The 25,793-nt window shown below is 38.2% G+C and overlaps 1 protein-coding gene across 5 annotated transcripts in view; it reads right to left on the reverse strand.

Moving 5' to 3' along the window:
- NIPAL2 (NIPA like domain containing 2) overlaps nt 1-19,640 on the reverse strand; it is a 42,218-nt gene extending 22,578 nt beyond the window's left edge. For 2 of the 5 annotated variants that reach the window (XM_081323282.1, XM_081323283.1), the window contains exons 1-5: nt 19,384-19,640; nt 17,581-17,649; nt 15,296-15,467; nt 10,197-10,256; nt 6,590-6,711 (exon numbers count right to left, since the gene is read on the reverse strand). In XM_081323282.1, the coding sequence (XP_081179408.1) occupies nt 6,590-6,711; nt 10,197-10,256; nt 15,296-15,467; nt 17,581-17,649; nt 19,384-19,479 (519 nt within the window). In that variant the 5' untranslated portion in view covers nt 19,480-19,640. The remainder of the gene's footprint in view (nt 1-6,589; nt 6,712-10,196; nt 10,257-15,295; nt 15,468-17,580; nt 17,650-19,383) is intronic. The other 3 variants (XM_081323285.1, XM_081323284.1, XM_081323286.1) reach the window with 3 other exon arrangements.
- Nucleotides 19,641-25,793: the final 6,153 nt, after the last annotated feature.

A 25,793-nucleotide genomic window follows, 5' to 3' on the forward strand; every position in this document is an offset into this window, starting at 1 on the left:
CATGTGCGGGGGAACCTTTACCTTTACCTTTACATATAAATTAGATAGATATGATAGAGAGATAGATATGTTGTTAGCTGTGAAGTCGTGTCCGACCCATCGCGACCCTATGCACAACGTTCCTCCAGGCCTTCCTCTCCTCTACCACCTTCTGGAGTCCATTAAAGCTCACGCCTACTGCTTCAGTGACTCCATCCAGCCACCTCATTCTCTGTCGTCCCCTTCTTCTATTGCCCAAACCTTTCCCAGCATTAGGCTCTTCTCCAGTGAGTCCTTCCTTCTCATTAGGTGGCCAAAGTATTTGAGTTTCAACTTCAGGATCTGGCCTTCTAGAGCAGTCAGGGTTGATCTCCTCTAGGACTGACCGGTTTGATCGCCTTGCAGTCCAAGGGACTCACAGGAGTCTTCCCCAGCACCATAGTTGAAAGGCTTCAATTTTTTGGCGCTCAGCCTTTCTTATGGTCCAACTTTCACTGCCATACATTTCAACTGGGAAGACCATAGCCTTGACTATGCACACTTTTGTTGACAGGGTGATGTCTCTGCTTTTTAGTGTGCTGTCTAGATTTGCCATGGCTTTCCTCCCCAGGAGCAAGTGTCTTTTAATTTCTTGGCTACAGTCCCCATCTGCAGTGATCTTGGAGCCCAGGAAAATAAAATCTGTCACTACCTCCATTTCTTCCCCATCTATTTGCCAGGAATTGAGAGGGCTGGATGCCATGATCTTGGTTTTCTTAATGTTAAGTTTCAACCCAACTTTTGCACTCTCCTTCTTCACCCACAACAAGAGGCTCTTTAGTTCTTCTTCACTTTCTGCCATTAGAGTGGTATCATCTGCATATCTTAGGTTGTTGATATTTCTTCCGGCAATCTTAATTCCAACTTTTGATTCATCTTGCCCTGCCTTTCTCATGATGTGCTCTGCATATAAGTTAAATAAGTAGGGCGACAGTATACAGCCTTGCCGGACTCCTTTCCCAATTTTGAAACAATCAGTGGTTCCGTGTCCAGTTCTCACTGTTGCTTCTTGACCCGCATATACAGTAGGTTTCTCAAGAGACAAATAATTTGGTCTGGTACTCCCATCTCTTTAAGAACTTGCCACAGTTTGTTGTGATCCACACAATCAAAGGCTTTGGCATAGTCAATGAAGCAGAAGTAGATGTTTTTCTGGAACTCCCTAGCTTTCTCCATGATCCAACGTATGTTGGCAATTTGATCTCTAGTTCTTCTGCCTCTTCGAAATCCTGCCTGTACTTCTGGTAGTTCTCGATCCACATACTGCTGGAGTCTAGCTTGTAGGATTTTAAGCATAACTTTACTAGCATGTGAAATGCGTGCAATGGTGCGATAGTTTGAACATTCTTTGGCACTGCCTTTCTTTGGAATTGGAATGTAAACTGATATTTTCCAATCCTGTGGCCACTGTTGAGTTTTCCAAATCTGCTGGCAAATTGAGTCTAGCACTTTTACTGCATCGTCTTTTAAGATTTTGAATAGCTCAGCTGGAATACTGTCACCTCCACTAGCTTTGTTGTTGCTCAATTTTTCTAAGGTCCACTACACTTCACATTCTAGGATGTCGGGCTTGAGGTCAGTGACCATCTCATTGTGGTTATGAGGGACGTTAAGCTCATTCTTGTATAGTTCTTCTGTGTAATTTTGCCACCTCTTCTTAATCTCTTCTGCCTCTGTTAGGTCCCTGCCATTTTGGTCCTTTATCATGCCCATTTTTGCATGTAACGTTCCCTTCATCTCTCCAATTTTCTTGAAGAGATCTCTGGTCCTCCCTATTCTATTGTTTTCTTCTATTTCTTTGCACTGTTCATTTAAGAAGGCATTCTTATCTCTTCTAGCTATTCTCTGGAATTCTGCATTCAATTGGGCGTATCTTTCTTTTTCTCCCTTGCCTTTCGCTTCCCTCCTTTCCTCAGCTATTTGCAAAGCTTCCTCAGACAGCCATTTTGCTTTCTTGCATTTCTTTTTCTTTGGGATGGTTTTAGTTGCTACCTCTTGTACAATGTTGCGAACCTCTGTCCATAGTTCTTCAGGCACTCTGTCTATCAGATCTAATTCCTTAAATCTATTTGTCACCTCTACTGTATATTCAACCGGGATATGATTTAATTCATACCTGAGTGGCCTAGTGCTTTTCCCTACTTTCTTCAGTTTAAGCCTAAACTTTGCAACGAGAAGCTCATGGTCTGAGCCACAGTCAGCTCCTGGTCTTGTTTTTAGTGACTGTATAGAGCTTCTCCATCTTTGGCTGTAGAGCACATAGTCAATCTGATTTCTGTGTTGACTGTCTGGTGATGTCCATGTGTAGAGCCGTCTCTTGGGTTGTTGGAAAAGAGTGTTTGCTATGACCATCGTATTCTCTTGACAAAATTCTATCAGCCTGTACCCTGCTTCATTTTGTACTCCAAGGCCAAACTTGCCTGTTATTCCGGTTATCTTTTGGCTTCCTACTTTAGCATTCCAATCCCCCATGATGATAAGGATATCATTTTTTGGTGTTAGTTCTATAAGGCGCTGTAGGGTTTCATAGAACCGGTCAATTTCATCCTCTTCAGCACTGGTGGTTGGGGCATAGACTTAGACTACTGTGATATTGAATGCTTTGCCTTGGATTCGAACTGAGATCATTCTGTCATTTTGGGGATTGTATCCCAGTATTGCTTTTCCTACTGTTTTATTGACTATGAAGGCTACTCCATTTCTTCTGAGGGATTCTTGCCCGCAGTAGTATACCTGATGGTCATCTGAATTAAATTCACCCATTCCTGTCCATTTTAGTTCACTGATTCCTAAGATGTTGATGTTCAGTCTTGTCATCTCTTTTTTGACCACGTCCAGCTTGCCTTGATTCATGGATCTTACATTCCAGGTTCCTATGGAGAAAAAATCTTTACAGCATCGGACTTTCCTTTCACCACCAGATACATCCACAGCTGAGCGTCCTTTCGGCTTTCGCCCATTCGCTTCATTCTTTCTGGCACTACTAGTACTAGCCCTCTGCTCTTCCCCAGTAGCATATTGGACGCCTTCCAACCTGAGGGGCTCATCTTCGAGCGTCATATCGTTTTGCCTTTTGGTACTGTCCATAGGGTTTTCATGGCAAAGATACTGGAGTGGGTTGCCATTTCCTTCTCCAGTGGATCACGTTTTGTCAGAACACTCTGCTATGACCTGTCCATCTTGGGTGGCCCTGTACGGCATAGCTCATAGCTTCACTGAATTACGCAAGCCCCTTCGCCACAACAAGGCAGTAATCCATGAAGGGGGAGAGATAGATAGATAGATAGATAGAAAGATAGATAGATAGATAGATAGATAGATAGATAGATAGATAGATAGATAGACAGACAGACAGACAGACAGACAGACAGAAGATGGATAGATAGATAATAGATGATGGATGAATGGATACATAAATAAAAAAATGCTGATAGATAGATACATAGGTAGACAGACAGACAGATAATTGATAAATGGATGGATAGACACATAGATAGATTGCAGATAGATAGGTAGACAAAGAGATAGACAGACATAATAAATGACAGATGGATGGCTAGATAGAGAGATAAAGAGAGAGATAAAGATATGCTATAGAGGACAGAAACTTGCACTGCAGAAACTGCATGCTTAATTATTTATTCCCATGTTTCATTATAAGGAGACAAGGAAGATTCCCTTACCAGCCTCCCAAACCCTCACTCCTAATTTTCATTTTGCTCAACAGCCCTGAAAGCTTTTCTCTTCTGCAAGTTACAATGGTTACAAAAGTTCCCTCTTTTACTTTTCTGCAGAAGGACAGAGAGAACATTTACACAACAGATTCTATGATAAGTGCCTTAAAATAATTTTGGCTCATATATTAGATATATATGGTAAATAAATAAGTGGCATTAACTGGACCAATATAATTTGGTATAGACAATCTTTGGCTATTTCAGCTTCAACACTTGGGATTTTGTGATTCCCAACTCTAAGTCTAAACTTTCCTGGGTTGGTGTAAAGACTAGAAGGTGAAAATTTTTGGAAAGGAAAGTTTTCACTTACAATTCTGAAGAAACAAAGAGAACTGAACACTTTGGCTCCATGTTGTATTAAATATTTTGATCATATTTATTTATTTATTTATTTATTTATTTATTTATTTATTTATTTATTTATTTATGGGATTTATATCCCGCCCTATCTCCCGAAGGACTCAGGGCGGCTAACAACAAAACATATAATAAGTACAGAAATTACCGGTAAGATAAAAAAATAAAATTAAAATCATCTGTGCAATAAATTAAAATTAAAAACTAAAAATAAATTAAAAATTGTAAATATAATTAATTAAAATGCCTGTCAGTCCAGGTCAGCCTGGTGGAATAGGAGTGTTTTGAGGCCGCGGTGAAAGGATTGGAGATTTTGGGCCATCCGAAGCTCAGGGGGGAGCTGATTCCATAGGACTGGCGCTCCCACAGAGAAGGCCCTCCCCCTGGGGGTCACCAGCCGACATTGCCTAGCTGACGGTACCCTGAGGAGGCCTTCTCTGTGTGAGCGTACTGGGCGATGGGAATTCGTTCCCGGCAGCAGATGGTCCTGCAAGTATCCCGGGCCTAAGCCATGTAGGGCTTTAAAGGTAAGTACCAGCACCTTAAATCTCACCAGGAGGGCAACCGGTAGCCAATGCAGCTCACGCAGGAGGGGTGTAATATGGGAGTATCGGGGTGCTCCCATCACTACCCGTGCAGCTGCACTCTGCACCAGCTGAAGCATCCGGGTGGTCTTCAAGGGCAGCCCCATGTAGAGAGCATTACAGTAGTCTATACGGGAGGTAACGAGTGCGTGGGTGACTGTACGTAGGGCATCTTGGTCCAGAAAGGGGCGCAATTGGTATATTAGGCGAATCTGGGCAAATGCCCCCCTAGCCATGACTCCAATATGATCTTCAAAACTGAGTCGTGAATCTAGGAGGACGCCCAGATTGCGTGCTCTATCAATGGGAGGTAACATCTCTCCTCCTATAGTCAGAGATGGAACCTCTTGGACTAAACAAGATGACGGTATGTAGAGCCACTCATATTTAATAAATATTAGACTAAGGGCTTACTTGCTTCCTCTCTACTGTGCAAATGCTCTTTCTCCTTTCCAGATTTAACCATCATGCTACTCACCATGGTACATTTTCACTCACATTAATGTAATTCATAGAGATCATCAAACCAGAACCTACAGTTGGCATTTGTAGAACTGTTGCAAATGCCTTTATCCACTTCATACTTGCACTTACATGCAGCTCCTGAAACTTGCTTTTTTGTTCCCTTCTTGTGGACCTGGTATCATGCTTGAGCTTACAGAAAATCAGCAGGAGAGCGTGCACCCCATTTTGAGATTGGAAACACATGGTAGTTATAGCATGAGTGATAAAATAAGTTTGGGTTTTTTTCTAAAAAAAACCATACTTCTCAGCAAAATGCAAATTAAAAAAACCCTTATATTTGGGAATTCATCGGATTGCCTGAAGAGTCTTTCACTATTCTCAATACTTGAGGATTTCAAATACCTAGTCACATGAATTGACACTAGTTTAGCAAACTGTGATCTATGGTATATGAAACCCAAACCTACATAAAGACATAAATATAATTTTTGTTACGCTAATCTTTATCTTTTTTTCTATCTTGGTGAATACAGACTAGCTTTTTTTTATGCTGCATTGTTTCTCACGGAGAACCACTCAAAAATTCTTTCCATCTCACCCAAGGAATATGCATAGAACACCTGCTGAAGTGAGTAAATACAGATAGTCCTCAACGTATGGCCACAATTGAGCCCAAAATGTATGTTGCTATGTGAGACATTTGTTAAGTGAGTTTTGCTCCTTTTTATGACCCTTCTTGCCACAGCTTTAAGTAAATCATTGCAATTGTCAAGTTAGTAACATGGTTGTTAAGTGAGTCTGGCTCCACATTGACTTTGCTTGTCAGAAGGTCGCAAAAGATGATCACATGATCCCAGGACACTGCGACCGTCATAAATACGAGTCAGTTGCTAAGCATCTGAATTTTGAGCACGTAACCATGGAGATGCTGCAATGAAAAATGGTCATAAGTTTCCTTTTTCAGTGATGTTGTAACTTTGAACAGTCACTAAATGAACTGTTGTAAGTCGAGGACTACCTGTACCAACATCCTTATTCTAGAGCAGGGATAGGCAACCTCGACTCTTTTATGACTCGTGGACTTCAACCCCCAGAATTCCTGAGTCAGCATAGAGCCGGAAAAGAGCCGAGGTTGCCTACACCTGTTCTAGAGAATGTGCTATAAGAAAAACAACTTTTGACCAGAATGCTCAAATTATCCTTTATATATCATTTAAGAATAGCAATCCTTACGCACCAAAATGGCACCATCCACAATCAAAGGCCCATAGGTGGGAGATACAGAAATGGGAGAGGAGAGGAAACAGGGTGGAATAATCAAGAAAAAAAAACAAAACAGGCTAGAAGCCTGAACAGGAACAGACTACTGTACGGTATAAAAATTGGTTACAGGTTATGCTTCTATATACTGAAGAATATTCTACTCACCATATAAACCAAGAACTGCCAACTAACTAAATCGTTTTGTATCGTCCTTGCTGTGACTTTTTGGATAATGTGGGGTGCAAAAGTCACCAACAGGAACATTCCCACAAGCATCACTGTTCCACCTTGAAACACATTTAAATAAACATTTTTTTCTTTTACTGCATTTAAAAAAATGCACAAAAAATGAACAGATTTTTAAAAATGATAATACACATCGGTCCAATAGAAAATTGAATTGCTAATTGTATTTCCAACCCCCCTGGAAAAGGTTAAAACAAAATGGGATGTTAAATGGATACAAGCAACTTCAATGTATTATATATATTTTAATAACTTTTTTATATTTTTATTTATTTATTTATATCTTATTTTTATTTTATAGTTATATCTATCTTATTATATTTGCTGGTAAAGTGTGATGAAATCTATGCCAAAGGGGAAATCCATTTAGATCAACATTTTATTTCTGTGCGATACATAACTAGAAGACTCTTCCTTCAAGTAATCTTGATTTTTTTAAAAAATGGGGAAATCATTATTATGTAGCAACTTTGTAAATGTTAATATAAAGGACCTAAAATGTTAAAAAAAAGTTATTACATGTACAGAAAGATAGCTTATTTTTATACAGAAGTCTTTCAATTTTTGATCACACTTCCATGAGATCTATAAGACATAAATGCAAGCAACAGTAAATAATATATTCAGTATTTCACTGGAGGAGTACAATTTCAGCTGTTTAAATAATTTCAATCAACTTGTGTCAGATCTTCTTGTAGGAGGAATATTTATAAAGTGGATAGGAATGAAAATAGGAGCCAGCAAGCCAACTCGCTCTTTACTTTCTGTAATATCTCTCATCCTCCTCCATGGGTAGGAAGAAACTACCTGGCATTAAGCAATAGTTTTTTCCCCTCCACTTTCTCTGCTTACATGTTGATCCAACAGCTGTGGATGGGAAATTATTGTATAATCCAGGGCTGTAGGCCAGACTGGAATGCTGAAACAAGTCTGGAAGAAGGCAACCACAATTTCCTTGCTCTTCTCAGTGTAAATACAGACAATCCTCCTTATTTACAGGTTCCATGTTTGCAAATTCTCTTTTTGTTAACATTTATTTGTAACCCTCAAATCAATACTCGAAAAATATCCCTGGGTTATTCATGGGCATGCCTCCAGTGATGGAGCACCCACAACTTCTGAAGGCAAGCTGTTGTACTGGTTAATTGTTCTCATTGTTAGGAAATTTCTCCTTAGTTTTAAGTTGCTTCTCTCCTTGATTAGTTTCCATCCAAAGAGAGAGGCAACTTACAACTATGGAGAAACTAAGGAGTCATCATTCTGCATGTCTGCCTATCTCTGGTGATTTCTCTTGTTAAAATGTCCATCAAAATAAGTATGTGTGATTATGTGTGTGTGTGCGCGCGCATTTAAATGTTTAATGTTTTCTTTTCAAGATTTTATTTGCAAACAATATGTAAACATCAAATAAGGTTTCTTTAAACAGAAACACACATATCTTCTTCCCTTTGAGTTTAAAATCCTTTGCTTCCATAATCAATCAATGCAGAATATCTGGGGTACAAAAGATGGCACAGAATATTAATGGAATTATTTAAAGGGGGAGAAACATGCAGAGGCGTGGCAGAATTCCATACAGTATTTATGTGCTTACGCAAATCTTCCTAATAATCATTCCCTTTGTCATGATATTGCTAATGTTAATGGAATGCAGAGGTTTTTAACAAGCCTCTGTGGTACAGCCACTCACAGAAATAAATCAGCACAGAATGCTGCTTCAAACTATGAGAAGCACATAAGAGGAACTTGATCAGCTGAAAAATAAATTCTCTATACATCTCATGAATCAACTATGTATTCCAGGATTAGTGCAAACATTTACTGAGACGATTTTATAGGCTGTATTAACTGCTTGTTTATTCGTGTAGGGACTCAAAAACCAGCTTCCTCTAATAAGTTTCTTTAAAATCAACGAATATATAAATTCTTGCCTGTTATTTTAAATGTACGGATTTTAATATATGTCGTGGACTTTTTTATGTAGATGCTCCTGATTTTATAATATTGTATGAAGTGATCATCAACTGTAATATGTTATTGCATTAACTGTCATTTTATTCTATGTCTGTGCAATGCTTAATTACAACTGCATAATAAACAGAACAACTACTGCCAGGATTAGTAACATTTAGTTATGACCAACCTTGTTGAATTTAATGAAAAGTTTCTCCAGGAATCCTGCTTTCTACCCTAGTCAAGCTCCCAACATGGTCATAATCAGAACAAGGAAGCAATAAGTTACTGTAGAAGGTATCCAAAGTAGGGGACCTGGAGCAGAAGGCTCTCCTGGGGACCTCAGTGCAACAAGGAAGTAGGTAGAACTGGACAAAATTTAAATCTAAATTAAATCTATCTTATCAAACACTAAATAAGTGAAGATGTCATTCCATGTATCTTTAGCAGTTTGCCCCTTCTGTCTGACAAGTTACTATTTGACACCAACTTTTGGGAGAGGCTTTGTTCATGGTGTTCTTCGGGGTTAGCGTTATCAATCAGAATACCCCTTGTGCTATTTTCATCATGTTCTTCTTAACAACTTTTGTTGAAAAGGAAAAAGACTCAGCTACCAATTGGGAAACACAAAAGGGAGATGATTTTATCTAGCATAATGGGACATTCAAAGGAAGAAGCAGAGGAATTGCACTATCAATGCTTTCTTTGCAAGCATCCTAATATCAGTTATTTTCTTACAGTGAATCTGGGGAATTTTGACACGCAGCCATTATGACTCATACTCATTAGGCATCAACTCTCCATGGTGGGTGTAAAATACACTATTTCTTGGTTTTGCTTAATTCTTGTAGACATGCCTCTGTATTATTTTTATTGTTCAAAAAATCTTGAACATATGCATACTTCCCAAGCCACATGAGCCATTCCTTTTAAAATAATTAGTTCACATCAGCAAAGTAATGAAGATATAAAATTTATGAATAAATCATATACTGTATATATTTCACATATAGCAGACAGAAAAATCTCTATTCATTATGGAGACTGTAATCAGATAACTTTTAATTAGCTTCTAAATCTGCTCCTGGAATTTGTTCCTAAAAAGGCAAATCAATCAGAGTATCCCACTTAGAAATATAAACAGATGCTACAAAAAGGATTATTGTAATAAAATTTGAGACTGGAAGTCATCTTTAATATGTTACGTTTGCAAGTAACTGCTGTAATCTCAGAGCCAAAAATAACATTAGTTTGTTAACATCTAAAGGAATAAAGATATTTGAAGTTAATAATTATTAATTTAATTATACATTAATAAGTTTATATTAATTAATATAAAATTGTTTGAGATGGTAAGAAAAGTTCAATTTATTGCAAATATTCACCAGCAAAATTTTATTAAAATACTTTTGTAAGTGACCAAGTTAGTATAAAAAGTGGGGGAAAGGTCCATTTATATAATTTTTTTAATTGTGCTGAATTACAGTGAAGGTGATGTGTTTGCAAAGTTAATGTTTTCAGAATAAATAATACATCAACTAATAATTTGGCAATGATTGTTTACGGTACTTACCCAATATACTTTGAGATCTAAAATTCTCTTTTAAGAATAAGATAGCTATAACAGCACTACCTGGAGAAGAAATATTAATATTACATAAGATAATTTATTTTTAAAAATGTAGCCAGTCTTGATAAATGATTTGGACAGTATAATAAGCAAAGCTAAGCAGATTAATGGAGAAATTTGGGACACCTAAAATAAATACCTAACATTGCTTGCCTAGGGGAAGTTTTGAAATTGTAAGACTCTATCAACTAAATCCTTTCAGCATTTGGCTAAGGCAACAGACATTCTAGTCTGTCTTAGCCATGGTAAATTGCTTACTATTCACAACTTTTAAGTTTGAAGAAATAGGACTATGTCTATAAAGTTTCTTAGGAAATAGGTCTCCTCCATTGTTTAAGAGCAGTGCAATGGGAATCAAGATGTTGGTCATGGCAGCATAATCAAGGCCTTGCCTTTCTGTACAGTGGGTCAATGTACTTTTAAAAAAGGGTGCTCAGTCACCTCTACCCTGCAGATGTTATTGTTTGGTAGGTTACGAAGGTAGTTTTAGTTAGGAATTTTTATGGCTGTAAATTGCCAAAAGCCCCATTGTAGCTGGTGGTGTACAAATTGTGAATTAAAGAAAGAAAACTTAACTGTAGCCTCTGAAGTGTTCCAACTACTGCCCTATTGGTTCACTGAATACTTGTGATTTAAGTCAAGGCTTTCTGGGGAGTGGAAACCACTGTGCAATTTTGCATAATTGTATGGCCGTCAATGCATAAAAGTTCTAATTAACTTTTTCTTAATGCTTACAAGTTCACATTATTTTGGCATCCATATCCCATGGGAAAACAATGATGAAATCTTGGCAATCTTGTAATATACATAGAATGAAGGCTATTGCTAAGCACATTGATTTGTGCTTTAGATTGTAAGCCGCCCTGAGTCTTCTGAGAAGGGTGGGATATAAATGGGATTTTAAAAAAAATGTTGGCCATTTCTAATAACCATTTTAATTCTTCTTCACTTTAGCTTTGGGGGTCTCTGCACACTGTGTTGCTGAGCTAGGAGGTAGATCACCACAGTTAGGTATTCAGTCCATTTGTAATTCTAACGCAGTTAAATTAAAGAGAGTAAAAATGAATAACCAGTGCAAAGATTTTGCCTGTACAAAGCAATAAACAACTTAAAAACAAGTGAAAAGAATTAATTATGTCCACTCAGATGGCTTCTTCAAAAAAACCCACGCCCTTTATCAAGCTCCTATTTTGATGTATTGCTCGTCTTCGCATCTATAATTTAAAGTGAGTCATGCTGAGAGTGCTGGATGAAAGTCAACTGACTGTGCTTGCCAAGGCAACATTTACATAGCATATTCTTTCTCTTACACATTAATCTGTTCGGGACCCATCGCAGCTTCTTTCTTTTCATCAGTTGCATATCACTATTGGGCTCATACCAGGCCACAGATTATAGTGTCGCAATAATATGACCTGCCTAACTCTGTGACTTACCTTCCTCTACTACCCTACTTCTTGCAAATTATTCCAGCTACTGAAATTCAGCTCCCTTTTAAGTGTCCTGCAATTGGTGACAACCACCAGTGTATTAGATATCTCTTGATGAGGGCAACTTACAGCATTTGTATTTATATGCGTTGGGTAAACACTTAATGTAATTCTAATAAGAACAGGGGAGACAAGCTTATTATGTAACAGTTCCCTGCATTTAGCACACATAGAAAAAAATAATACCACACCATTATAATGAACTGCTGCATTTTATTTGTGTAGTGTACAGCAGCCAAACTCTCAAATATTATCATTTGCATTATCCTAGGATTCTACTACCTAATTGTTATTTCAATCTGCTACAAACTCTCATCAGGCTTTATATTAACTCTTTGCCAAGCTTTGGGAGATTATTTCTCATGATTTCTAGCAAGAAGGCTTTAAATTTAGGCAATCTGCTTACTTCAACTATTCCTTTTTGAAAAAATATATCTAGCATATTTTATTTTGCCAATGATCCATAAAAATTGAAAACTGACCTGCTCTCAAGGGATTAAAAAGAGAAATAGCAACCTGCAAAAATGTATGTTTTTAATAGGAATTCTCCCTCCCCAGGAAATATAATTCCCCCACCTTTTAAGTAGTTTAAATATAGTTGCTGTAAAAAGTTACCGAGTTCTATATGCAGATTAAAAAATGTGATCCTTTTGGAGATACACTTAAAATATATATCTACTTAGACCATCACTTCATGTGAAACATTTAGGCTGACAGCTTTTGCAAGCAAAAAGTACTGGTATCCAAGCAACGTTAAACTACAGCAGAATGATTGAAAGGAGTGAATGTGGAGGGAAAACACTCCAGAATATAAATCACTGTTCCCTCCCAAGATCTACTTCACATCACAATTGCAGACTTGCATCTCAAATAGACCCCCTTAGCCTGCAGGGGTTGGAGAATGGGCAGAGTCTCAAATTACCTCCATATTGAAAACTATGTAGTGAGGAAGAAGCTATGATGAGCTTTTTCCTGAAACATGAACAATCTATGTGGAAGAATTTGTATTCTGCTTTTGGAGAGTGGTTTACTATGCAAAAATGCCTCAGCAATATACAGTGGTACAGTTTTGATGTATCTTATCAACTAGGCCCAAATCTTTTCTAAAGACCACATGTTTCTAAAGATGTCACCTCAAGTTTAACTGATATTATAGAACAAAAATTAAAGAGTTATCAGCAGGGCTTATATGATCCTTAGGGTATGACTGTATGAAACGTACACATGTCTGCAGTGACTGAATATCAAATTCCAGATGAAATACCGGTAAGAGTCTACTACAACAAAGCAGTTATCTCTCCTCACATTTCCCAAACTAGGCAAAAAAAATTTTTTTCTGGGCAAGGCATAATATTTTGCCTTTGGCATTATTAGAAAGAACATACGTATTCTAAGATCCCATATAAGAAAATATGTTTGTCCCTATGGAACTAAGGGATAATGAAACTGATCAATGTGTCATTCGCTGTAGCATTTATAGGGATATTCAGCCTACTTACATCTAATCCCTTCTTCATTTGGAAGAACAAATAACTTTTATATGATTTAACTTTTTACAAAATTCTAAATCCATAGCCCAAATTGACCAGACAACCCATCAATAAATTATCTTACCTCTTTAAGGTCCAAACATCTGGAGAGACAGAAAGACTGGCATGTTTATAACTAAAATCATCCAACTGAGAACTTCTTACCTAGATCCTTGGGGTGAACTGCCAAGGAGATGATCTTATTTGATTAGTTTACTGAATACGTTTTTATATTCAGATATATTAATTTTACTCTAGTTTGATGACATATTATGATTTGATGTGGCCATTTAATTAATCAATAAACAATAAACGTAAACAATATAACCTAGATTATAGCAAAACACTGTGTGGTGGCAGTGAAAATTAGATCTCCCATAGTTAAAACTCAGTTTGTTGACCATCTTGATGTTGTGGGAAGAATCCAGAGAAAGAAATATTTTGGGGAATACCGGTACTAAAAAGGAAGAATATATTTCTCCAAAGGAATAATGAAGAAGAACTTTTAAAAAGGCAGAAACTTCTCCCTCCCCACAGCCAGAAAACTCAGCAGAAACAAGCTTTTAGAAATGTAGATGTAATAAGAGCCTTGGTGGAGCAGTGGGCTAATGCCTCCTTAAGTAACACCAGCTGCCTGCAATTAGTGCAGGTTCGCATCCCACCAGGCTCAAGGTTGACTCAGCCTTCCATCCTTCCGAGGTAGGTAAAATGAGGACCCAGATTGTTGGGGGCAATAAGCTGACTTTGTAATAATGCCACTTAGGGGGGGGGCGAAAGCCCTAATAAGCAGGCATATACATAGAATGAAGGCTATTGCTAAGCACATTGGTTTGTGCTTAAATTGTAAGCCGCCCTGAGTCTTCGGAGAAGGGCGGGATATAAATGGGATTAAAATAAATAAATAAATAAATAATCCATTCAGGAAGGTTAGAGCCAGGAAGCTAGAAACTGATGAGATAAGGAAGACAAAGACCCCTAAAATTTACATACCCCACCCAAACTCTAAAAGACATGACCTTTGGTGACATAATAAGATTAATCCACCAATACCAAAAGGGCACACTCAGATTCAGGTCAAAGTACATGACACAGGAAATAGAAAGCCTCAAACAGGAACAGGAAACAACTTTAAAAGCCCAAGTAGGTATAAAAACCCACCACTCTTAGCTACATGTGGTTAGTTTTCCCAGAGACATGCTTCTGTCTGTCTCTGCCCTTCAATAAACTACAGCCTTCTTTCTAAAGTAGTCTCCATTTTTTTATTCCGAGCTTGGACTGGACCCTGATGAAGATTTTTCTTTCAACAATGTCATCTAATGTTTTATTTCATTTTAATCCTGCACCTCGGCTGTAATAATGTATTTTGAAATTTAAGACCTGGAGTTTAACTAGCATCAGCCCTTATTTCAGTAGCATCCGAAGTTGTTTCAGCTTGCATGTAACCAGTCACATATACCAACCATGCACTGCTTCTGCTTTTACTGTTTCAGAACAAAGACAGTATTAAGCTTGACAGGAACAAGTTCACAACAGTAAGACATCTGCATGGAATTGTTTTTTCTAGGACTGTCATTTGTCTGAAAAGTTCTGAGAACTGTCATGTGTCTAAGTACATTAATAGCAAGTTTCAGTGCCAGATAAAATGAGACCAACTAGCATCCAGAGGAGGGGACTACGATGTCTGAGCAAAGCAGTTCTATGACATAGCCACATGCTTTCTAAAGAACCTTAAAATAATACTGTTTGGTACCAATGGAAGAGAATATTTATAGCTCAGGGTTGAACTATGGGGTCCCTGGTACTGTCTGAGCTTGGCTATTTTCTTGTAAACATTTCATTACACAATTATGAAATGTTATCGGTGCTAGAAAATCCCATTCCCTTCTAGAATTGATGATGTTACCTAGCTGGGTAATGAAATGTCTTCGAGAAAACAACCAAGCTCAGAAGGCAGCAAGGGCCCCCAATATTATTTGGGTTCATCCCGACTAACACACATAAAGTGAAGGATGGGAAGTCTCACCAATGACAGCCACACTTCCTAAAGGAGCAACCACCATAACTGGAGCAAATCCATAGGCTGCGAAGGTCCCAATTTCTCCAATTCCCATAAATATAATTCCACACCACCAGAGTTTGCTTCTGTAACAAGGTTTCTGAACGACTTGTTGGGTCAACCGAAGATGAGAATATTTCTGAAAGTCAGATATGAGAATGAAAGATATGGATTAAAAGATTAATGGTAAATGAGCATTAATATACTACACATATTTTTTCTACCTTTATGAAATAATACAACACTGTGGCTATTTAAAAAAGTATATTTCTGAAAGTCAGATATGAGAATGAAAGATATGGATTAATAGATTAATGGTAAGTGAACATAATATGGTACTACAAATATTTTTTCCATCTTTATGAAATAATACAACACTGGGGCTATTGTATGAATCTTTGATCCCTAAATAAGAATTTATAGAAAAAAACACCAGGCATCAAGAATTAGTATTCTGTGTAGGTAATTTGTAATGCTTGGATATTTTGGACTTTCAAGCAAAAATATTTTAGAAACTTTGAATATTTAAGGTAGTCTCACATCAATTCCAAGAAAAGCATTTTGTTTCCAAAAATCAGAAAGGAAGCTTCGATCGTATGTTTGTCATTTGAATAAGGGGAACATGGAGAATATAACCATGGAGCTGAAGAATAAAATGATTTATCAAAAAAAAATTAAAGGGAATATTGGTTGTGTATGCCCATGACTGTCAACTGAGAAATGATCTTGAGCCAGTAAAAATTTTCATTAGCAAGAACAGAGCTGTTCACCTTTTCTCTCTCTCTCTTTCCCAAAGCCACTTCTAGGTTTTCAACTTTTTTGATCCTGTAAGTCATTTCATTCCTAAAATTTGTATCTTGAAGGTGATATAATATGTCCTTCAAGCTTCACAAGACTGGTGGCATACACATAATACAGAAGTGTCTATCAATTGTTAAATGGGGCTGCCCTTGAAGACCACTCGGAGGCTTCAACTGGTGCAGAATGCGGCCGCGCGAGTTGTAATGGGGGTCTCCCGATACTCCCATGTAACACCTCTACTCCGCGAGCTGCATTGGCTTCCGGTTGCCCTCCGGGTGAAATTCAAGGTGCTGGTTATCACCTATAAAGCCCTACATGGCTTGGGTCCGGGGTATTTGAGGGAACACCTGCTGCCGTCATCAAACGCCCTTCGCCCAGTGCGCTCCCACAGGGAGGGTCTGCTCAGGGTCCCGCCGGTAAGAGATTGCCGGCGGGTGACACCCAGGGATAGGGCCTTCTCAGTGGGGGCGCCTGCCCTCTGGAACCAGCTGCCGGTGGAGCTGAGGACTGCTCCCAACCTCCGATCATTCCGCCGGGGCCTGAAGACCTGGCTCTTCGAGCTCTCGGGCCCAGACTGAGGAGAAATTTTAATTTAGGGTTCTTTTTAATCGACTACAGGGTCAATTTAATATTTTTTAATTTGGTTCTTAATTTTTGTATTTTGGATTTTTAATTCCCTGTAAACCGCCCTGAGTCCTCAGGGAATAGGGCGGTATATAAATATAACTAAATAAATAAATAAATAAATAAATAAATAAATTAATTGGCAAGATAAATTGACCAAATTATTCATACATGGTGGAAATGAAAAATACCATCGAGACCTTTCATTGATTCTCAGAATACAAATAATTTAGATTGCTTTAACATAAAGTTGTCCCTTTGATATATTTACTTTATTAAATTAATTAATGTATAACTTTCCAATCCAAAACTTCATATTAATAGGGTATAGCGCTATAAAACACATACATTAATTCTGAAAGATATGTACAGTATAAAATAGCATTCTAATACATGAGTTTAATTTTATTACAAATGATTTTTATAAACAATTCACATTCTTATGGTATAATTCTACATTAAGATGTTTTTGCCCATGTACTGTCCACATATGTTTTGCATTGCACTTATGCATATATATGTAAATCAGAAAGAAATATAGCCCATGTTTTAAAAATTTATAAATATATGAATGCATACTGTAACTTCAATTTAACTTCAATTTAACTGAAACTACAATTTAACTCAATACTACCTTATCTCAGATCAACATTAAGTAATACTAGACTTAGTCAATCTGAGTGAAATTAGTTCCATTAAGGTGTCACACCAACTTTATCTATTATTTTAAAAAGTCTGCTTTAAGTGTGACTAAATTGCAATTTTATCTAATGCCTCTCAGTCTACATATAGTTCCACAGCTTGCAATACAATGAAGTTTTTCATACCTGCAAATTCAAGGAGATACTGATAAAAATGTTTCCTGTGATTGCCAATAGGATGCCAAAGAGCAAAGTCTGAAAAATACATACAATCTATCTACTGTCAGATAAAATTTTCAAAATTTCCAGCATATATACTTATATTCTTTTATAAAATCATTTGATGTTTAAATCTTTCTTAGATCACATTATTCTATAAATTGGCTTGGGAGGACTAATAAATGACATCAAGTTTTAAACATGCTCTGGGTTGGTACTAAAATATCCAGAGCTCTTAGACTATAAAATATATGTTGGGTGAGTGTGTATGGGTGGGTGGATATGGGTGTCTGTCTGTTGCATTTCCATGATGCAAAACAGAAATATGAATCGGATAATGAATATGAACCATAATCATCAGATTCTATTAGCAGCACAAACAATCAGTAGACGTTTTAACAGCCTTCTTTAGACCATCAGAAATGACTGGATCTCATCTCAACAGATGCAGTAACAACAAACCCCCCTCCCTCCACTCCCCGCTTAAAGATAATAATTACAATGGAACGTAATAAAAGTATTTTTTTAAACCATGCTAAAACAGGAATGTTAAAACAATAAACAACAGAAGGTTACACTCAGTTCCCTAAAAAGTCTTTTCCAGCTCTATGGAAGACTATACTTTGCTATGGAACACATCTGACAAATTTAAATCCAGTTATAGTAGAAAAGCATTATAAACATATGTCTTATTCCTCATTCATAATGGCAATTGTTCATTTAACACCAAAGCTCATACTAAAAAGTAATTTTTAAAACCATGCTTAAACTAGAATATGAAAACAACAAACAACGGATAGATTTTCCCTATGATAATTTACCCAGACATTGATTAAAAATGGACATTCTCCAGTTCAGGAGCTCCCAAAAGGACTCCTCCCTGTTTACCTTTAAGATTTTTGGCAACTGTGGGATTAAAAAGCATGTTGGTAAATTGTCATTTTCATGTAACATTTTATTAACGTTTGCTTGTTGTTTTTCTACGAAGGGTGATGCTTAATCCCCAACAGACATGCTTAGCAACAGAAGCAAACTCTTTTCTGTTCCTTGAATTATAATGGTGCCTGGATTTAAAACAAGAACCCAGACATGTTCAAAATATGGGATGGGGAAGTGGGGCGAAGAAGAGGATCTGACTGGTAAACTATACTGTGTTTATTTGAGCATATAGCAATGGTCCTAAATCACAAGAGAAGAAATGTGAACTGGGCACATCATCACCAAAGAGCACAGTATAAAGTTACCCCATTTTAATCCCCAGTTTAAGATTCCAGCAGTGCAGTGCAGCAGTGAGTAGGAACCTTATTTATACTCAGAAACGGCGAATCCTTCAAGGGAGCAGATTCTTGATGTCTGCATCCATGCAGTTTCCAGCTGCTTTACAGCTTATCCTGACTTTTTGCAACCAGGGCGACTATAACTGTTCCAAGCGGAGCCCTCTGCTTAGGCCAGGGGTAGGCAACCTCGGCTCTTTTATGACTCATGGACTTCAACTCCCAGAATTCCTGAGCCAGGCTCAGGAATTCTGGGAGTTGAAGTCTATGAGTCATAAAAGAGCCGAGGTTGCCTACCCCTGGCTTAGGCTGTTCTCACCTTACTTGAAGAAACCCCGGGAGACTTTAATGGGTCTTACTTCAGTATGCTGCCTAAAGAATTCTGGGAGTTGAAGTCCATCCGTCTTAGGGTTGCTGAGGGTGAGATATGCTGCTCTAAATTAGCTCCTTTGAGAGGAAGGAAGAAGCCCTCGGAACCAGCCTCTCTTCTCTTTACCTGTTCATTTGCAAAATACCAGCCTTGGGAAAGAAACTCACGTCTGCTCGCCCTTCCTCCCAAGGTGGTGTTTTGCAGTAAGTGAGACGATCCCATAGTCTCTACTTCGTCCCCCGCTTCTCCGGACTCTTTAGCTGCACCGACGCCCCAAGCCACGCTGGGAGGCGAAGAAACCGGTTTGCAAGCTCAGGTGAACTTCCTGGGGCCGGAGCGCTAGGCGATGGGACGGGCCCTTGCCTTCCTGGGCCGGATGTTTTCACAGCAAGTGTTTGTACGTGGGGTGGGGTTGACCCAAAAGAGAATCGGGGACTAGAAGGGGCGTGAATCGGGAAGAAAGCAGAATGCCAGCAAAGCGAGACAAGACGCTTTGCTGCAGCGGAAAATGTTTGTTTTGGCAGCCGAACTTTACTAATCTTTGAATAGCTGCATAGGACGAAACTATCTGACAAATACCGGTAAATGTCCTTAAAAATATCCACGCCAGAAAGACCCTAATCGTAACTCTTTCCTGGTTTGGGCACTGTTGAAAGCAAGATGCTGAGAAAATGAACTCATTTTAGATGGCTGTAGGAAGGTGTGGTAGTCCCAAGGGGTTATATGCTTTCTGCCAAAGCCCTTTAAAAGGGAAGTATTGCTTCAAACGCAGGTTGGAAAAATGGGAACACCTTCCCATACGAATTAGTTCAATGGCTCTGCAGTATTGTCAGAGATACATATCCTCTCCATGACCAGTTTTCTTTGTTATCTTCTGGAAGATGGCTTTGTGGTATCTGTAGCAGAACAACTAATAGCTTTGTACCGGATAGTATTTAATTCTCAACACTCTTTTTTCTGCTATGTATTCAAAATGGACATCTCTCTCTCTCTCTCTCTCTCTCTCTCTCTCTCTCTCTCTCTCTCTCTCTCTCTCACACACACACACACACACACACAGAAGTATATATGTATGAGTGCATATATGGGTATATATATGTGTGTATGCATGTAAATGTGTATGTGTGTGTATTGTTTTGAGAGTGGGCATTAGAATTTCATTTTAATGTGTGCCATTGTGTACACAGAATAGTGACAATAAAGCGTATCTTGTGCTGGTGAATGGTGACCTCACACATGGCCATTGATATCTCTGGATGTGGAAATGCAACAGTCAGCCTTGCCTCTTGCTGCAGTGCATGGTACAGCTATTTAGAATAGAGTAGAGTAGAACTGAATTGAATTCCAGGGTTTCTGCTCAGTCTGGCTGTGTCAGAGAATCTGACCTAAACCACCATGTGGTTTGACTGGTCTTGGTTTAGTATACTATGCTGAACACAGGGAAGATTGGGCAAGTTGTTCAAACCCAGCCCACAATTTATGAAACTATGATTAAATTGTGTCTTGGTGTCATCCAATTCCAGAAGGCTTGATACAGTAGGAATCACTGCAGACACGTGGTGATTCCTGAATGGCTACATATGGAATTTCTTCAGATAACGTTGTCCATTGGCCTGTGGTCAAGGAGGATAGGAGCAGATGCTTAATAAATAGCTGTGGGCCTGCAGAATGAAAGAGGTAGTTCTGTCATTAGGAAATTAGCTATAATTAGGAAACAAGGATTTGTTTGAGAGAAAAAATGCCAGTAACGTTTAGAAAAGAATGCCATTTCTTAGGGCCTGATGCTTTAATATTGTCAATCTCCCATGGCTACAAAGTGGCTGCCCTTTGCTTACATTGGGGCACAGGGAGACCATATTGTCAGGCAAAACTCTTTGATTGAATAATGAGATTGGCAGCCAATCTTTGCTCTCCTACAGGCTCAATTATTATTACTGGGCAAGAGTCCCAGAAAAAAACAAGCCATCCAGCCATAATAGCAGCAGTGTCTTTTAATGCATCTCAGCTCATTGACTGTGAGAAAAAAAAATTCATGGCTCCTTTGGCAGGAAACACTTGTATTACTACTGAGAAATATTTATAACCATAATTAGAAAGGGAAGCATGAGGAAAGAGAGCAAATGCAAGGAAATGCAGTTGAGTTATGCGCGGGAGAGCAAGGTCTTTCTCCCATGAATACTTGAATGCATGTAATAAGTGCAAAAAATTGTGATGGCTGGAGAGCAGAATGGGAACTGGAGTAAACTTCTAAAAGAAAGTTGAATAAATGTTTTTAAGTGAAAGATGATTCAAAGCAAACCAAAAAGGGGCTCATTTAGACTATGTCAATATATATCAACTTGAAATACCTGTTTGGTCAGATTCTTCATGGTTCATATTTTATTACCGCTGCAGAGGTTACAAGTAGGAAAACTCTGCACACAAATATTATAGCTATTTGCTGTCTAAACTGTGTAAAGCTGTGTCAAATTGCAAACCAATCGAGACAGCCTCATTTGTAAATGGAATATATTTTGCATTACCTTACAAAAAGGTTGACAATAAATGAGAAGAGACAGCAAAAATCCACACTAGTATCACAACAGCCACTTCTTTCCATGTTTGTGTTCTCTGCATTTGTCCAGTATATTTGAAACACATTCTTTTCATGTCTTGAATGATGAAGCTATTGTGACAGAGATTAAGGTTGGTAGTAAAGATTTTTCACATTCTGAATAATGCAAAGCAATAAAACATCAAGTGATTAAAGCTGTAATCCTGCATATATTTATCTGGGAACCCCCCCCATCAAGTTTATTGGGTTACATTTATACATTTTTATTTTATTATTTTTATGAATAACTCAAGATGGTGAACATACCTAATATTCCTTCCTTCTCCTATTTTTCCCCCAACAACAACCCTGTGGATTGAATTGGGCTGAGAGACAGTGACCGGTCCAAAGTCACTCAGCCAACTTTCAGGCCTCAGGCGGGACTAAAACTCACAGTTTCTAGCCTGGTGCTTTAACCACTAGACCAGGGGTGTCAAACTCAATTTCATTGAGGGCCGCATCAGCATTGCGGTTGCCCTCAGGGGGCCGGGTGGGTATGGCCAGGGTGGGCGTGGCCTACTGGGTGGGCATGGCTAGAGTGCATATGGCCTACTGGGTGGGCATGGCCAGCTCTACATCGTTCGCATCAAGGGTGCCTATGGGGGCCTGGGCAGGAGTGGGACAGATCTGAGGGTCTCTGGCAGAAGGAGGGTCTCTGGGCCAGGGCCAAGGCAGTGGGGGCCGTTCCCTCACTGTTTCCAGGATGGCTTTGTGGGCCACATGAAACTACTTTGTGGGCCGGCTCTGGCCCCCGGGCCTTGTATTTGACATGTCTGCACTAGACCAATCTGGTTCTAAAATAAAATATAAAATTCTCCTGAATAAAACTGCAGTTCTGTGTAGAATTGCATGGAGGTAACCTCCCACTGAACTGTGGGGAGTTTTCCCCCCGTAATAGGCATGCAATCACTTTTTTCAAATGTGTATGTTACCTGCGAAGCTGAACAGTTATTATGTGGGTTTTATTATTCCTATAGTATACTACAGCATCCAAAGTATACACCATGCATACTTCTTCACTTAAGAGCTGGCCAAACATAGCTATGTAAAGTGAGCAGCTTGTTTACAATGAACCACTGTACTAGTAGGGACTCCATGCTATCAAATTAGAGAGAAATCAGTATTATAGTAAACAGAGGTCAAAGATCAAACCCACAATTTCATATAAAATTCCAGTCCATGTACACAAAATATTACAGTTTTTAAAAGGTCTAAGTCACAAGACCATCAACAATTCTTAAAGATAATCAAAAGCAGGACAGAGTAAAGGAAGTAAAATTTAAATGTAATTTTAATCCAGAATTTAATGCAAGGAACAATCATATAATGGACCTCTTTTAAACCTTGACAGCTGACTGTCAAACAAGCTCTTTTGTTAAATGGCTAACTCTTTTCTTATTCAAACAATGTCTTTAGAATGTCAGTTGTGATAATATTAACATATCCGCAAACTTTTGATCTCCTTATCTGGTGATGTGAGACTGGGTTCTTGTTTGTTTGTTTGTATATATATATATGTGTGTGTGGAGAGAGCTACCAATTACATATAAGCTGTAATATTGTCTTTGGTCTTTTTCTCATATGAAAAATCAAGGGCTAATTGATCTGTAACTACAAAGCCACTGTCATTTTGCTTGGCTATGCTGTATCTCATACTACAAGTAGAGAAATATAAATTATATACCAAACAAGCCTTTGAACACTGAAACTAGATATCAGAGAAAAGATTAGACTTAAAGGAAGATTTTTCACATTGACTTCTCTATGTGGTAGACATGTTTATTAATAAACAAATTCTGGGGCTTTGATCTGATCTGAAATTATGCCAATCCTAAACTCTGTCTTTACATAATGTATGTCATTATGATGCAGCTGGCACAAATTACGTAATTCATGCCATTTGCTTGATGATGTCATGACACACAGGACAACATCATAATTTCTTCTGTTTGCCTCTTGTTCACATGTAACATGAAGCCTTAATGTGATTTGTTTGTACTGGACTTAGCATTATGTTCAAATTCATATGGTTTAAGGTTATGGGTCCACCAGGCAATACTGATTTGCTCAACAAAGTGATTAAGAAACCTGGAATAGCATTATGTATGAATGGAGTCATTGGTTCCTGAATTTTGTTAAGATATCTGTTTAATAAGCATTCCTGGCAGAAGAGAGATTTTGAAACACATTTAATACAATTTGGTGCAATTTTATTCTCTTTATTCTGATTCATTTTAAACAGGCACTATCTTGTAACCACGAAATATTCAGAAAAAAAATCCATTGGAGCAGACCTACCTCATCTGTTTTATATTTTATATCTTATTATTGGTCAAGTGTGTATGGGATCCAGGACTATTCATTCAATCCTAAATTGAAGTTGTAGAATCACATAATTTAAACATTGTAAGGGATCTGGAAGATACCTGGTTCAACTTTCTGTCCAGAGTGGGATCCCATTATTACAGCATCCAAGAGATAGTTTAAATTCCTTCAGTGAGGGAGATTCACCATTTCCTGAGGCAGGCTGATCCATTATTGAACTAGAACTAAGGAGAAATTTCCTGACAGTGAGAACAATCAACCAGTAGAACGGCTTGCCTTCAGAGGTTGTGGGTGCTCCATCACTGGAGACTTTTAAGAAGAGTCTGGACAGCGACCTGTCAAAATTGTAGGGTCTCCTGCTTGAGCAGGGGGTTGGACTAGAAGGCCTCCAAGGTCCCTTCCAGCTCTGATATTCTATGCTATTCTATGAACAACTCTCAATTGTTAGGAAGTTCATCCTGATGTCCAAACAAAATCTACTTCCTTGTAATTAAAATCCAATTTCTTTTCTGGAAGAACTCTACAATTGTGACCTGTCTTCTCCATGACATCACTTCAGGTACTTGAACATGCTATCATGTCTCCCACAGTTTTATTCACACTAAATATACCCAGCGCCTCAAAGCATTCCTTCCAGGTCCCTTACCCTCCTCGTTCTTCTTCTCTGGACATGGTCCACTTTGCTAATGTTCTTCCTGAAATACAGTGCCTAGAATTGGACACAATACTCTAGGCGGAGTTTAAATAATGCGGTACAAAGAGGAATGGTAATGTTTATTGATCTTGACTGCAGCTGTAAGAAAAAAGTGGATGCTGTCCTAGGCTGCATCATATTATTGGCTCATGTTCAACTTATGATACACTCACATCCTATTTGCATGTCCAGGAAGGTTCCATCCCACATCTGTTGCCTTTTTCCTATCCAAAGTAGCATTTACCATTTGTTGCTGTTGAAATCCATCTTCCTGGTTTCTGCCAATGTTTCAGCTTGTCAAGATTCTCTGACTCTGATTCTGCCTTCTGAAGTCTTTGCCATCTCCCAATGTTCCTGTCATCTGCATGTTTGCATATCATATTTTCTAAATCCACATCCAAGTCATTTTTAAATATGTTGAACATAAGCCTTGCATAACAAATTCTTCTTAACTTTGTTACTTATTATTCATTTTATCATTTTAGTTGCATGTTCCCATGAAAGTTTTGTGGACAAGTACAATGTTTGTTTTTTATACAAATCATATGAGTTCGTTTCAGCGGTAATCTGAAATGATATAGATTGGCCCCAGGTTTGAAAAGGCTGGCATTCAGCTCCAGATAATTTGACATCCTTGTTCGGTGCAGTAATCACTGTGTTTGCTCTCAGAAAAATAAATCCACTATATAATTTGTCCCTTGACTTTCAGTACCAACAAATGCAGTAAATGGCATTTTTATAAAGGGAAGGATTGTTGATCATGGCAAATGGTCATGATTATAGCTGAAGCATCTAACAATGCTTAGCAATATCTCATTGCAGAGATATACATGTAGTCTTTAACTTACAACAACAAGTGGGACCAGAATTTTGGTTGCTAAACAAAGCAGTTGTTAAGTGAGTCATGTCCAATTTTATGACCTT

Source organism: Vipera berus, assembly GCF_964194415.1.
Source record: "Vipera berus genome assembly, chromosome: 3".
NCBI classification, from domain to species: domain Eukaryota; kingdom Metazoa; phylum Chordata; class Lepidosauria; order Squamata; family Viperidae; genus Vipera; species Vipera berus.